Genomic DNA, 15835 nt, shown 5'->3' with positions numbered 1-15835 from the left:
ATGAAATATAAATGGTTTATAAGCAGAAACATTAAGAAAAAATCTTGAGCACAACATCTGGAAGTGATTAGAGTCAGTCTCAAGAATAGGGAGAAGGGGGGCATTGGAAGCCCACGCTTCAGGAAGAGGAGAGGGGGATTTAACCCCCCTTTTTTCTCCTGAGTAAGATTTCTGTGTAAGGCCATGCAATTTGAATCTGTCAGCTTAGGAGTTTTTTTTTCCTTTAAGGCTCAGAACTTGTCAGCATGGAAGGACTGAGAATTTACCATGTTAATAATTGTGAATTCTTTTGAATGTTAATGTTAATTCAGAAATCATCTGAAACTTTGACTAACTTTTAAACATGGAGGAATGTTTCTTTGTCTAAACTTTAAGACCACCCAGAGAAATGTTATTGGTCGTCAAACTTGATGATGTCACTAAACCAAAAGTTATATAATAGACTGTAATGAGATAGAAAGACGAGACCATTGTGAGAAGGCCAGCCTTTGGCCACGATGATGATCTCCCATGAGCGCAACGTAAGCAATTATGCTGTTCTTTTGATCTAATAATGGAAAAATAGAACCAATAATTCAATAAATCCTGGTTATAATTTTAAAACCTTGCGCTGGTGTCATTTTGCATGTAGAATTATTTTCAAACCTGAAGCTTTCACAAATGGCGTCAATGCCCCATGCTCACTCCCACTCCCTGTGCCCACCGAAAAAGCTAGGAAGAGGTCTAGTTCCAGGAGATCTCACTTCCATAAAAAGAGCTGGAACGCCTGAGCCAAAATTCTCAATATCCAGGATGTAGAAGATTTCACTAGTACTAACATTTACACTTTCTAGAGCGTACACAGCGCTGTACATTGTAACATACAATAAATGGGCCATGCTCAGATTTCTTGGACAGAAAGTCTATCCAAACTCTTTTCCTGACCCATAAAATGATCTGCCAACAGAAGAGGAAGATGAGGGTCCACCCACTGAAGTAGAACCACAACTTTACCCACCAACTGAGTACATATCCTACCACCCAGGCTATAGAGAAATACTCCCATCATAATACTAACTGAAAAGACCTTCAGCGTCATTCCGGAAGAATGGTCTGAAGCTCCAGAAACAGTAGCCTGACCATGCTCCAGAGTAGAGGAATGAACAAGTACTGAGTCGCCTCTTAAGACCAGACTCCTGGAGCTGAGGATGGAAGGTACCGAGCCCCCTAGCCTGACAACCCAGGATGTTTGGTGGCCATGAGCTAGTCCAGCAAAGACCGAGGCATGCCTTTGAAAAGAGCAATCTCGCTGAGCCACCAAACCATACAAAGCGATACTTGAGGAGCCTACCAAATAATTGGAGCCCTGAGATACCGGGAACCACCGGAACAAAAGCGACTGCTGTAGCATTATAATGGGAAAGCAAGCCGAAGTTCCCAGTGGAGTCAGCAATATGGATCCTAGAACCTGTACAGAATCCCATACTCTTGGTCATGGTGATCGAAAAAGAATGCAAACCTGAGACTGGGGAACACACACATTTCTCTCCTATATGAATAAAAACATCTCCCCGATATACCTATAAATAGTACAGGAGAAAAGAGCGCTGTGCAAATTTGAAGATTCACGTCCAAAGAACTGAGGAAAAGAAACCACCCTTTTCGTGTCAGTCAAATGGCCCGACTGGAAGACGTCCGAATCAAGCAGTCAGTCAAGAAGAAATTAGGTACCACTGCCCACATTTTCTAAAATGTTATGAAGCCTTGGGTAGGCGAAATGGCATGTGCCAAAACCGAAAGCGCTGCTCCAAGAGAGGCAAGCAAACCTAGTGCAGATTCGGAGTCCATAGTGAAAATGTAAAATATTCTCCCAGTTTTTCTGCAGAAATGTGTAACCCTGAGAAACTAATTCAACAGAATGGGATCCAGCCTGCCCAATGCCCCCGTTTTGGGCACCATGCAGTAAGTGGAACAATGTCCCTTAGTTCCTGAAGAACTACAAGAACTGCCCTGAGGACCAGTAACACTGAAAAGGGAAACACAAAACATAGACTCTCCAAGAACGAACTGGAAACCTGAGGAGGATGCAAAGTTGCAAGCATCCTGAAAAATGTTCACAGCCCCCTGACCTGACATTATAGCGTCTTCTCCCTCATGAAAAAGCTTGAAGAGTCATTGGAAGAAGTCAAGATCCCCTCAGAATGAAGTGAAGAAGGTCAGGGAACGGCAGGATGAGAACTGTAGGATCTGTAAGAAGAAAGAAATTCTCCTAGGAAAAAATCAAGTTTTGCAATGTAAAGAGGAGTATACTGGAACCATGAAAACAGTACTAACTCCATGCAACGTGAGCGAAATACGTATGTCCTTTAAAGTGAATACGTACTAGACGCAATCAAGATGCTGCATCTACCGCCCCGTGGAAAACAACAGCATCCTAACAGGTATCAGACAAAACTCACATCACTAATGAGAGCTTCAGGGATGAGGCTAACCACCACATAGCGCACGCTCCTCCGCGGGTTTGATAGAATAGGTACCTGGCTCCTGGTTAGAAGGAGCTGCACAGCCCTTCCTGTCTGGTCGGGGGGTCCGTCTAGCATGTGCCACGAGAAGATGGCGACAGGAGAAACCAGCATGATAAGCATGGAAATCTGAAGTCCAGGCCCTCTCAGAAATAGAGAAAGAGAGTCCTGGCCGCAGGAAGATGCAAAGTGTCATTATGCCCATAGAGACAGCCCGAACTTGGAAAATGTTAGTACTACCTTTAGGCGTATATATCCTATGCCATTACTAGACATATGCAGCGCAGCACAGAGGCCCAAATAAGAAGGACAGTTACCAACAGACAAAGGCTCAATCTGCAGGGACCCCAAGAGGAACAATGAGATACCCGTGTGAAATACAGGGCACTATCTTACTGCTGATCTCACTGTGCCGTGAGTTGCCGTATGTTGACTCAGTCTGGAGACAAACCAAGACTGGGTGACCTAGCACAGGTCAGAGTCTCTCTGGTAAACCCCTTGAGTGCTAACCCCAGAGTCCGATTAAACTAGCAGCTTCCTTCAAGGGAATACAGCAGGAATACAGACATAGACATATAAATCTGCCCAAGCTTGTCCCAAAGCTGGTGAAACACGTATAACTTGTCTGAACCGGAAAGGAGAGAAGCCGCGGCATACCTTGACCAAAGTCAGCTGTAAATAAACTACCGGAACACTGCAGCTCTCCCGCCATCACCGGAGATCCAAGCGCATGCCTGATTCTCGCTGACACGTGTCCGCTGCATCAATGCTCCTAGAAACATAGTCGGATTCAAGCCCCGCAAAATTTACCCTGCCGCAGCCTGCATAGAAAGAAAATCAGACTCGGGGAATAACCAGAAGAACGGTGAGGTGCTTCCCACAGCGCTGGAAAAAACATGTCCCATCTCATGCGCGCTGCTATAAACCGGCACCTGCACAATCAGCTGTACATGGCCGTGACAAACACCAACAAAAGAAAGCCTCGGAATAAACAGAACTGCTACTGCTGCACTGAAACCAAATGAGGAGAACAAGTGCGAGCATGAAATCGCACCACTACTGCCGCGCTGTAACCAACAAGGAAACCAAGCGCATCCATGCAAAGGGCGGGAAAGTCCCAGCTCCCTCAACAGATTTCTAGTTATAAAACTTAGCCTCAATAAAATATCCATTCCTTAAACGTACGTTGACCGAACCCACATTACTAAGACTCCCAAACAGAAGCTGAAGTTCAAACAACAGTAAAAAAACACATACATACTCACAAGCTTGTTGTTAGGGCCGGTTGAAGCCAGTAAGAGCTGATTGTGCAGCACTAACAGGGCAGAATGTAGCAACTGTGGTCTCCTTTTTTTTTTTTAAACAGAGAAGGGAAAGAAGAAAAAATTGAGACCCAGTCAGACCTTCTAGCAATGGAGGGAGGGTGAAGCAGGGACCTGGGGGGGCCCAGGTGTAACCCCTAAAGCTGGCACCGTTCAGCCGGACACCCTTGTCTCACTGAAGATAAAATCTCAACAGGAAAAATAGAATGGCAGTCTCACTGAAGAGAAACCTCAACAGGAGAAAATAAAGTTCCAGTCACAGCCAGAATCTAGGAGCTATTTGAATAGCGACCATAATCTGCTGTGAGATAGAGCATACTGGAGATACAGGAGTAGTGCCAGCCAATAGGACCACCTGTTAATCAGTTTCTCTATCTCCGCCTGCTGGTAGATGTGTGCTATCCCCATTGGTATCTGGATTCATCTGATGCTGTTGCTAAGGAAAAAGGGGAACCCTGAGGTACACCACAGGGGTTGGACCAGGGTTCAGACTTTTCGTTGCTTGATTTTACTCTGTAGGATCTGGTCTTTAAGAATCCTTGGAACCATGTGTGCACTGTATCTGCGATACCAATTGCATCCATAATTTGTAGAAGAATGTTATGGTCAATCAGATCAAACGCCACGGATAGATCTAGTTGTATGAGGAATATTTTTTTCCCCTGTGTTGAGATGTTGTCTAGCTGTGTCCAGGAGGGATCCTAATAGTGTTTCAGTGCTATAATTGGTTCTGAAGCCGTGTATGGTGGAGTATGTGGTGGTCTTCTAGATAGTCAGTGAGGAATCTGGCTACTAGGCCTTCCATTATTTTGACGTAAAGTGGTATTGATGCTATGGGTCTGTAGTTGGAAGGTTGATCCGTTACTCCTTTAGGGTCTTTTAGGATAGGGGTGACAATGATTTCGCTGAGGTCTTGTGGGAAAAGGCTGTCTGTGACCAGTGTTTGCATCCATTGTGGGAGGAGAGAGCAGAATTTGATACTGGCATTTTTTAGTAGATATGGAGGGCAATGGTTTAGGTCACAGGCTGCACAACTGTATTTTTTGTAGAGTTTATTGAAGTCTGACCATTGTATAGTGGGGAAGAGGGACCAGGTTCTATCTGCTGTTGTAGATTTTTTGTCTGAGGGGATTATAGTGATCTCATCTAGGAGAGTTAGGTTTCCAGCGAGGTTAGTCCTGGCATTTGTGATTTTATTTTTGAAGTGTTCTGCTAGTGTGGAGGCTGAGGGGTGTTATCAGTAGTCAGGTAAGGTTTGGTGTCTGTGAGTTCTTTCTGTATTTGGAATAGTTTTTTTAGTGTCTTGGGTTTCTCTGCCTATTAGGTTGGTGTAGTATGTCTTTCTTTTGTCTTTTAATTGTAGCTTGTATTGTAGGATGAGTATTTTCCATGCGATTTTTGTGGGTTCTTGGTTGGTTTTCCTCTATTTTCTTTCGAGTCATCTGCATTGTCTTTTGATAGGAATAGTTCGTTGTCAAACCATTTGTCAGATCGTCTGCTGATTCTGGTTTTTGTTTGCATTGGGGCTAGCTCATTTAAGGTGGCTTTACTTAAGCTGCTCCATTGTGAAATGAAGACTTTGGGGTTAGATTCTTCGATTAATTCATCTGTTTTTGACCAGAATTTGGAGGGGTCAAACTTTATAATTTTACAAAGTAAGTCTTTTAAAAACTTCTTTTTATTAACGTTCTCAATTTTATTCCTTGTTTTAAGTCACTTCTCAACTCACTCATTTAGAATTCGCTTCTGCTTGTCTGCTCTATCCTAATGGTTTGCCACAAATGGATAGTCCCCTCTCAAGTATCCCTGTTATTTGTGGGCATCATCTTTTAAGTCTGTTAGAAGGGTAGCCTCTCTACAACCTACAGAGCGCTTCAATATTCCCTTGGTACCTCATCAATCAGTTTCTCTCAAAACAAATGATGTCTCATTAAAACCAACAATCAATCGAATCAAAATAGGTTTAATTAACATTCGTTCTCTTAAAACCAAAGTTCAAGTTCAATTTTATTTGATGAATCGCCTATAACACTTTCTAAGCGATGTACAATTTAAAACATCATATAAGATAACAAACAGTATTAAAAACAAAAATTCTTAACAAACTTTTTTAAAAAGCATAAATTTATAACATACAGTGTTAGAACTTAAGGGGTTACGTCACTAACTAGGCACATTAGGGAAAAAAGGGCACAGTTACAATTTTCTCAATCTAAGATGGAAGAAACATTAAAGGTAAACACATAGGGAAGGGGCAAAAAAATATATTTAGAAGATTAAAATTTTGAGCTTGAAAAACAACAATTTTTTGAACAAAATTTTAAATCTTTAAATAATAAAAGCATCTTTAAATAAAAAGGTTTTTAAAGATTTTTTAAAGGAATTGAGGTCTTTTTCTTTTCTTATATAGAGGGGCAGATCATTCCAAGTTTGAGGTGCTAAAACGGAGAACATTTCATTTCTTCTTGTGCCTACTATTTTTAGAGAAGGAACTGATAATAGATCTTGAGATGAGGATCGAAGGGATCGAGAAGAATGATAAGGAATAATCATTTTGGATATAAATTGTGGTTCATTAGATGCCATCTAATCAAAGATCTAATTGTCCAATCTTCCTATGATGTACTACTATGTTTAGTTGAAACATGGCTTACTGAAGGGGAAGAAGTTTATCTTTCCTATGCCTGTCCTCCTGGATTTTCTTTTCTTTATAACCATTGTCTTATAAAATGTGGAGGAGGATTAGCAGTTATCTTTCGTGACTCCATAGCATTAGGTACAGAATACTCCTCAGCAAACTCCTCTATTGAATTTTTACAATTCACTCTACGGATTAAACCCAAATTAGATGCACTTCTTATCTACTTATCTCCACCTATCAATTGTGAATATCTCTCTCAACTACAATCACTTCTGTTTGATTTTGGATCTTCCACTACTAATCCCCTGATCCTAGGAGATTTTAATATCCATTTTGACGATCCTAATAATATTTACACTAAGGAAATTCTTTCCCACATTAACCATCATGACCTATGTCCACTTTTAACAGTTCTAACACATCAAGCAGGCCATACAATTGATATGGTCTTAACATCTTCCTCTACAACTGATAATCATCAGATAGGACTCTGTCTACCAGTTCCCTGGTCAGATTAATATCTAGTATCTATAACCCATTTAACTTCTTTCACTAAAATACATACAACAGCCAGATCATTAAGTATAGAGATTTTAATAATCTATCATCAGACTTAATTACCTCAAATTTTAAGTTAAATCTCTCTGACTTAAAGGCTAACTCCTTAGATGATCTTTTATTCCAATGGAACGCTTCCACAAAGCTTCTATTAGATGAACTAGCGCCGATTCAAATAAAATCCATCTCAGCACAAAAACGTTCTAATCCTTGGTTTACGGCGGAACTTGTTCTAGTTAAAAAACAACTTTGATCACTAGAACATAGTTGGAGAAAAGATAAGACCCAGATCAATCTTGAAAAATTCAAAGAACACTCCAATTTGTATAAAGAAAAAATAAACCAAGCCAAAACGAAATATTATTCAAGTCAAATTTTGAAAGCCAAAAATGTCTCTGTGCTTTACTCTATTTTAAAGTCAGTTACTTCTACAACTAAAAAACAAATTCAAACTTCTAACTCCCAGCCTACAGCTCAAGAACTTGCAACTTATTTTATAGACAAGGTTAACAATATCAGGAAAAAACCTAACCATGAATCAACATCCCATTCCTGTCCAGGATCAAATTGAACCAAGGTCATCATTATCTTCAAAATGTGCACAATTTAATCTCCCCAATCTTAGAGAGATTGAATCCCTTATTAAAACTATCAATACCAAGGGTACTCAAGCAGAATCAATTCCTCCCTTCATTCTTAAGCGTTATTTTGCAATATTCGGTCCTTCCATACTAGCTTTAATTAATGAAAGTCTTCAACAAGGCATTATGCCCACAATATGGAAGGAAACAGTCATCCGCCCTATTATTAAGGATCATAAAATCAGTTCTGAAGAAAAATCCAACTATAGGCCAATTGCAAATATCCCTTACCTGGCAAAACTGACTAAGAAGATAGTATTTAACCAAGTATCAGAATTTACAGAAAAAAATGAATATTTTACACCCAAATCAAACAGGTTTTAGACAATATCACTCTACTGAACATTCGCTGATTGGCATGTCTACCTCCATACTTTACTACTTGGATCATCATACATCTGTTCTTCTGATTTCAATAGATCTTTCATCAGCATTTGACACAATTGACCACAATCTTTTAATAGATAGACTTCAATCCATAGGTATTACGGATCAGGTCCTTCTTTGGTTTAAATCCTATTTTGAAAATTGTTCATCAACTGTGTCTTTTAACAATACAGCTTCTGAAAGTTTCTCAGCATCATACGGTATTCTTTCCCCTCTTTTGTTTAATATTTTTCTTGCATTTCTCATGACTCTTTGTCAATCCATTGGATTTACCGTATTTGCTTATGTGGATGATATCCAGCTTTTACACCCGCTGGATCCCAATAGTTCTTCTATAACATCAGCAATTAATGAGAAACCTGAGCAGATTCATCAATGGCTTGACACCAACAGATTAGCCCTTAACATTAATAAATCAAATATTATGGTTTTCCCCTGGAAAGATAGTTATAAACTTATCTTTCCAATTTCTATTAAAGGTATCACTCTAAAGTTGATAAATAGAATTAGGATCCTAGGGGTTATCTTCGATGATAAATTAACTTACCGTGACCATATTAGTAACGTCATTAAATCAACTTTTTATAGACTTCGCCAAATCCGGTCAGTGTCAAAATTTTTATATCCTTGGTTATTTCAAAAATCGATTACTGTAATGCCCTATTTAAGGGAATGGCTCAAAGGGAAATCAGACGTTTGCACATCATCCAGAACGCATCAATTAAACTTATTATGAAAGCCAAGAAATTTGATCATGTGACTCCTCTACTTAAAAAAGCACACTGACTTCCTGTCACACATCACATAATGTACAAATTAAGTTTGCTTACCTTTAAATCTCTGATTATCTAAAACCCCAGCTTTCATTTACAAATCATTGATTTCTTATTCTTCATCCAGATTACTGAGGTCTAATGACCAACATTTATTAATCATCCCCTCCCTTAAAATTATTAATACACGACGGCATTTTATCTTTTCCGTTACAGATCCTCAAACATGGAATTCTCTTCCAATATACTTAAGAGAGGAAAAAACTTGGAGAAATTTAAGAGCAAACTCAAAAGCTTTCTTTTTAAAGATGCATTTAATGACTAAAAGAATTGTCTAGGAGTTTCATTTTATCTTCATATCTTTTGAGATTCTTTGTTCTTTCCCTTCCTATTGTTTTTAACCTTAATTGTCTTTTTTCTATTAATTAGATTATATTTCTTTTCCCAGTTTTTCCTCATGTTTTATTATGTTTTTAAAAATAGACTTTTATTATGTTTTGTAAGATTTAGTTTTTTGTTAGTTATGTTTGTCCCCCCAATTTTGTAATTTTATTGATTTGTTCATCGCTTAGAATTTGGAATAAGCGATAATAAACTTGAAACTTAAACTATTATTTGACAATTGTACAGAATATTTTTTCTTTTTATACTTTAACTAGTCTTTAAGCCTGTTACATTAACGGGTGCTAGAATATATTAACGGGTGCTAGAATATATGTCTGTCTGTCTTTTTTTCTTTCTGTCTTTCCCTTCCCCTGTCTTTCTTTCTTTCTCCCTCCCGTTGTCTTTTTTTCTGTCTCTCTCCCTGGCCCCCTTTGTCTGTCTTTCTCCCTGCCCCTGTGTCTTTCTTCCTTTCTTTCTGCCTCCCTGTCCGTGTCTTTCTTCTTGTCTCCCTCCCACTGTCTGTCTTTCTTTCTTTCTATCTGTCTGTCTCCCTGCCCCCTATGTAGCAGCATTTCCCTCCCCCTCCATTTCCCTTTGCAGCAGCATTTCCCTCCCCCACCCCACTTCCCTTGTGCAGTAGCCGCAGCAGCATTCTTTCCCCCTCCATTTCCCTGTGCAGCAGCATTCCCCCTCCCCTTTCCTGCAGCTGGAGCCATGGCAGCCCCTGATGTCAAACCAAAATCTATAAGTCGTGCAAAGCAATGGTCTGATGAGATAGAAAACCTGTACAGATTTCAGCAGGCTGGATATAGGGACGAAATTGAATATAAACAAGTGAAACATGTGGACATGGTAGATCGCTGGCCAGAAACCGGGTTTGTGAAGAAGCTTCAAAGGCGGAACAATACTTTCTATTATTATGACAGGCAACGAGAATGTGAAGATAAAGAAGTTCATAAAGTGAAAGTGTATGCCTATTAAAAGTGTTTCTGTTTGTGTTGTAAAACACTATTTATGATGTTTAGAAAACAAGCTATTAAATAAGATTATTAAGTTGCCTTATATGGAAGTACTGAAAACATTTGTGTGAAGGTAATCTCATAAAGATTGACTAAAAGTACCCTTGTTCAGACTAGTATGTGCTTCAACTTGTGCATTTCTTTAAATTAAGTTTGGTTAATTATACAATAAAAGTGAGAGTAACAAAAAAAAAAAAAAAAAAGCTGCTGCCGCGGCTCCTCTCATAATCCTTGCCTGCATCGGAAGCCTTCTCTAAAGCAGGTGCAGCTCGTGATAGGAGCCGCGGCGGCGGCTTTGAACTTAAAAATAACTTCGGCCTGGGAGTGTAAGGGAGCATATGCAGAAGAAACCACCGCTGAGTTCTTCTACTGCGCATGCAGTACCACGGACCTACGGATCATGCAGATAGGAATGCGCGCTTAGGGCATTATTATTAGTGATAAAATAAGATCAGTATAAAATCATAACTATGCTTGTGCAGATGGGATCAGATGGCTTGCAGGGATGGGGTGGGGACAGCGATTAAGCTCGCGGTCAAATTCCCCACGTCATTCTCTACTAACCACTTCAGATTTAAGTAAGTCAGCCAAACTTTTATACAAAGATGTGAGAGGAGAGAAATGCACAACAATGGAAAAAAATTAAACTAATCATACTTAAATTCATTCAAAATTTTGCATAAAAAATAGTTGTGTAAAAATGTCTCACCTGATGGATCACGACTATTGTATGGCCAAACAGAAGCAGGTATGAAAGACGGCATTGGAGAGCTGGCTCTGCTCTCATCTTCTACTTGTTGGGTAATATGGCGTACAGTTTCTTTGTTTTTACGATTCTTTCTGCGGCCTGAAGGTTGCCAACCCTCACCTGCATTTTGTTCTGAAAAAGGACCCCCAGCATTATCTTTTCCAGAATGCAACTCGCTCCCTGTATAATGGGATGGAGATATCTGTTCCTCTTTGATACGAAGAGAGCCATAACCCAAGTCGCTAGACCACAACGACTGAGATGAAATGTCATCATGGCTGTCTGTTTTTGCTTCTTGATCCTCTTTCCCATAGCTGCTACCTCCTTCATGACAGCTGGCAATGGCTGAATCCCCAGATGAATTGGCTGGGCTTGTACGCCGAGCCAGCCAAGGAGAAATACTCCTGCCAGCTGCTACTGCAGAAATCAATGCATCAGTACTGCTGCTTGAAGGCGCCCCAATGTCATAATCAGCAAGTTCATCTGACGTCTCAGACTTTATGCTTATGTCAAGAGCTGCTTTTATGAAATTGTGGCAGGCTTGAACTATATCGGTCATCTGAAGATAGCTAGCAGCTGACATAACCTCAATGACATTTTTGCTGGTCAGTGCCAGGTGTGCAGAGTACATGAAGTCAATGATGGCTTTGAAGCCCTGTGCAGTGACAATGTCCAAATGAGTAACTGTTGCCTGGTCAGATGTCTTCTGTACTTGACAGTACAAGGTCTTGAAATAACGACTGCTCCCCAGCAGGACGTTTTTGTGTGCCTTAAAAATCTTGCCCTCAACAATTATGCAAACATCGCAAAGGATGCCATGTTGTCTCTGCTCATTGAGCTCCCGTAGCAAATGCCGGTAGTGGGATGCAATTTCCATATCTTCCTTTCGGTTATTCATTGGTGAATCTTTTATTCTTCTTTCCAACTAACACTGAGGAGAAAAGAGAAAACAAAAAGAGATTATGTACTTACCCTGATAAGCTCTTTTCCAGTAGACAGGTGAGACATTCTATACCAGTGGTTCCCAACCCTGTCCTGGAGGACCACCAGGCCAATCAGATTTTCAGGCTAGCCTTAATGAATATGCATGGAGCAGATTTGCATGCCTGTCACTTCCATTATTTGCAAATCTCTCTCATGCATATTCATTAGGGCTAGTCTGAAAACCCAATTGGCTTAGTGGTCCTCCAGGACAGGATTAGGAATCTAGACAATAGGGTTATTTCCTCATACTCGCATGCTCTGCAGAAGGAATTCATGCCGCATTTTTCCCTCTGCCTCCGTAGCACTTCACTGATTGGTTTAACACCCTCTACAGTCAGTACCCAAGCACCGAGAGGCACCCACCTATGTGAAGCAGAGGCACCTGTAATAACAGGCTAAACAAAGTATTCCACTGAAAGTAATGAAACAGTACCATTAACTGCCAACACAGGCTCCAAAGGAGCCAAGCACAATTCTCCAAGAAAATGAACATAGAAATAAATTCTTCCCAGCCCTCAAGAGCTGAAAGGCCTCCAAGAAGCAGCTTGGAGAAGCATAAACAGACAAACTGTAAACAGGCACAGAAAAGCCAGGGCAAGAAGTCTAGAATGTCTCACCTAGCTACATAATCTCTTTTTCCAGTGCAATATGTGAGACATTCTAGACAATAGGGACAAAAGCAGTCCCCCCCACCCCCCACCCCCCACACACACACACAACTAGGGTGGGTTTGCTGCGTCGGCCCCTAAGACCAAGGACTCAAAGGCCAAGTCCTGCCTTGCAGCAACATCCACTCTGTAAAACTTGGAAACATGTGAAGAAAACAGCCACGTTGCTGCCCTGAAAATCTCCTCAAGAGGGACAGATCTAGCTTTGGACTATAAAGAAACTGCACACCTGGTAGAAAGCGCCTGTTTCCCAGAAAGAATGTAGGTTGACTAACTGGTCCTACGGAGCCATCTGAATATCTGGGCCCTAGAAATGGAAGCACCCCGCTTAATCGAATGTGTCAGCACAAACAGATGGTCAGAGAGGCGAAACTCGTGAGTGACCTCCCATCCACGCAGGAGAACCCTGTGTACATCCAGAGACTACAACAGGCGGTACCGAGTTGAGGAACCTGTTGGCAGAAAGGCAGGCAAACACTGCCCAAGCAACATGAAAAGCCTAAACAGCCCAGAGCATCAAATCCAACAGAGAAACATCTTAAAGAAGGCCAAAGGGAGCCTATTTAAAGCTAGACAGCACCAGGCTAAGGTCCAAGGCAGGGATAGGAGGGACAAACAGCCGTCTGACATGATGAACCCCCTGAAAGAATTGAGCGACATCAGGATGAGCTGCCAAAGAGGACCAACTGTCCCGGAACTGAAATAAGAAAACCCGGCTACCGGGACCCACAAAGAAGCCACCGTAAGGCCAGTATCTTTCCTGCGGGAAGAAAGGCAAGCATCAGCGAGATCGGAACTGAATACGGATCCACCTAGTCTTGGACACACCAATATTGAAAGGCCTTCCACACCGTAGCATACATCAACTCCCTGGACGAGTTCTTAGACTTTTAGAAGAACCTCAAAAACAAGGGCAGAACGTCTCATATGCCCAAAAGTCGTATGCTCAAGATCCATGCTGGAAGAGCAAAAGCCCCAGAACTGGCATGTTAACTGGACCCTACATGAAAGGGTCCGAAGAAACGCTCAGCCCAAAGGCTGTGACCCACACACCTGCGTGAACTAGCTGAAGCCACCAGCTATGAATGACACAGTTGGCCAACAGCCCAGGAGTAAAAACAGACAGGAGAAAGCTCCTGCTGCCAGAACTGACCAGAGCATCAAGCCATCTGCTTCTGGGCTCAAAACTTCAATGGAAGTAGTAAAGCTCCTTCCTGTATCATGAAGTGGCCAAGAGATTGATGCGGGGACTCCCCCAGCATTCTACAATCATCTGAAATGCCTGTGGAAACCGGATATAGAGACCGTCTGCTGAAGAGGTCCGCTTGCACATTGTCTACTCTCGCTACATGCACTGCTGTCAGCACCAGGAGAAGACATTCCACCCAAGAAAAAGAAGGTGGACTTCCTAAGCCAGAGGAGCACTCTTGGTCCTTCCCTGACAATTGACATAGGCTACTGCCATCACATAGTAGAAGACCTTGACCACTTAATCCTCTGGAGTCTTCTGCAACCTCATCTGAGCCAAACAAATTGTCCAGAGCTCCACCAGGCAGATGGACCACTTTCTCTGCTAGGGTGTCCAACCCCTGAACAGGACAACGATTGCAATGAGCACCCAGCCCTGAAGGTTGGCATCTGCCATCACCACGATCCAGGAGACAATGAGGAGTGGCACGCCCCTGCAGAGGGATTGTGGGCGAATCCACCAGTCCATGCTCGCCCAAGCCTTTAGAGGCCATGGCAGACAAATCTTGGTGTAGTGCCTAGCAAGAGAGTAATGCAAGCTGAAGAGGATGCATGTGCGTCCTCATCCAAGAAACATCTAGTGTTACAACCCTGGAGCCTAGAACTTGAAGATAATCCCACGCCGAAGGAGCCAGCCACTCCAAAAGTGCAGAAATCTGGGCACACAGTCTCCGTTTGTATGTCTCGTACAGGTAGACAGCCCGCAGCTGCATTGAAGAGGAATCCCAAGTATGCCAATGACTGCGTGGGCTGCAGAGGACTCTGAGGACAATCCAGTCCAAATCCTCCAACACCTGAAGCACCTGCTCCACTGTGTAATATCCCTCGGCCAACGAGGGAGCTCTGATCAACCAGTCATCTAGATAAGGGTAAAGTTGCAGACCCATCTTCCTCAGGTAAGCTGCCACCACCACCATCACTTCAGTGAAGATCTGAGGTGCTGTCGCCAGCCCAAAGGGCAAGGCCGAAAACTGGTAATGTTGCTCCAGAACATGAAACTGCAGAAACTTGTGGTGGGCCGGAAATGTGGGAATGTGTAAGTATGCCTCCGAAAGATCCAGAGAGACCAGAAATTCCCCTGGAGCTACTGCTGCAATGACCAACCACACGGTCTCCATTTGGAAGTGGGGAATCCTGAAAGCCATATTCACGTGCTGAAGATCCAGAATAGGCACAGAAGATTGGAGGCCTATCTTTGGAATGATAAAGTATACAGAGTATCTGCCTGAGCCTGAGAGGCTGTGCGACACCAGCTCTCTAGCTTGAATATCCAGAAAGCGCTGAACAGTAGCCTGGACTCTAAGTGGTCACAGGGATGAAGCAGGAAACTACAGGCCAGTGACCTTCACTTCAATTGTTGGAAAAATAATGGAAGTATTGCTGAAAGAAAGGATAGTGTACTTCCTTGAATCTAATGGGTTACAGCATCCGAGGCAACATGGCTTTACAAAAAGCACAGTTACTTACCGTAACAGTTGTTATCCAGGGACAGCAGGCAGCTATTCTCACAAGTGGGTGATGTAATCCAACGGAGCCCCGATGCGGACGCCTCACAAGCAGTCTTGTTTGAAGAAACTCAAAGTTTTGAGTCGCCCGCACCACGCATGTGCGAGTGCCTTCCCGCCCAGACCAGGTAGCGTCTCCTCAGTTCAGATAGCTAGCAGAGAAGCCAACCCAGGGGAGGTGGGTAGGATGTGAGAACAGCTGCCTGCTGTCCCTGGATAACAACTGTTATGGTAAGTAACTGTGCTTTATCCCAGGACAAGCAGGCAGGTATTCTCACAAGTGGGTGACCTCCAAGCTAACCAAAGTGGGATGGTGGGAGAGTTGGCAACTTAGGAGAATAAATTTTGTAATACTGTTTGGCCAAACTGACCAGCCTGTCTAGAGAAAGTATCCAGACAATAATGAGAAGTGAAGGTATGAACCGAGGACCAAGTGGCAGCTTTACAAATCTCCTC

At 42.2% G+C, this 15835-nt stretch overlaps 2 protein-coding genes across 10 annotated transcripts in view; one reads left to right on the top strand and one right to left on the bottom strand.

Moving 5' to 3' along the window:
• Positions 1-15835, bottom strand: part of ZBTB46 (zinc finger and BTB domain containing 46) — a 458767-nt gene that overhangs the window by 312812 nt on the left and 130120 nt on the right. For all 9 annotated transcript variants that reach the window (XR_004541092.1, XM_033963285.1, XM_033963288.1 and 6 more), the window contains exon 2: positions 10936-11905. Coding sequence is in view for 8 of the 9 variants with exons in the window: in XM_033963285.1 (XP_033819176.1) it covers positions 10936-11872 (937 nt within the window). In the remaining variant the exon portion in view is untranslated. The remainder of the gene's footprint in view (positions 1-10935; positions 11906-15835) is intronic.
• LOC117369175 (meiosis expressed gene 1 protein homolog) lies at positions 9919-10410 on the top strand. The gene has a single exon (XM_033963292.1). The coding sequence runs from the start codon at positions 9922-9924 to the stop codon at positions 10186-10188; it is 267 nt and encodes an 88-aa protein (XP_033819183.1). The 5' UTR covers positions 9919-9921; the 3' UTR covers positions 10189-10410.

Source organism: Geotrypetes seraphini, chromosome 11, assembly GCF_902459505.1.
Source record: "Geotrypetes seraphini chromosome 11, aGeoSer1.1, whole genome shotgun sequence".
NCBI lineage: Eukaryota > Metazoa > Chordata > Amphibia > Gymnophiona > Dermophiidae > Geotrypetes > Geotrypetes seraphini.
Note: the sequence above shows the minus strand (reverse complement) of the source record. Positions and strands in the feature narration are given on the sequence as shown.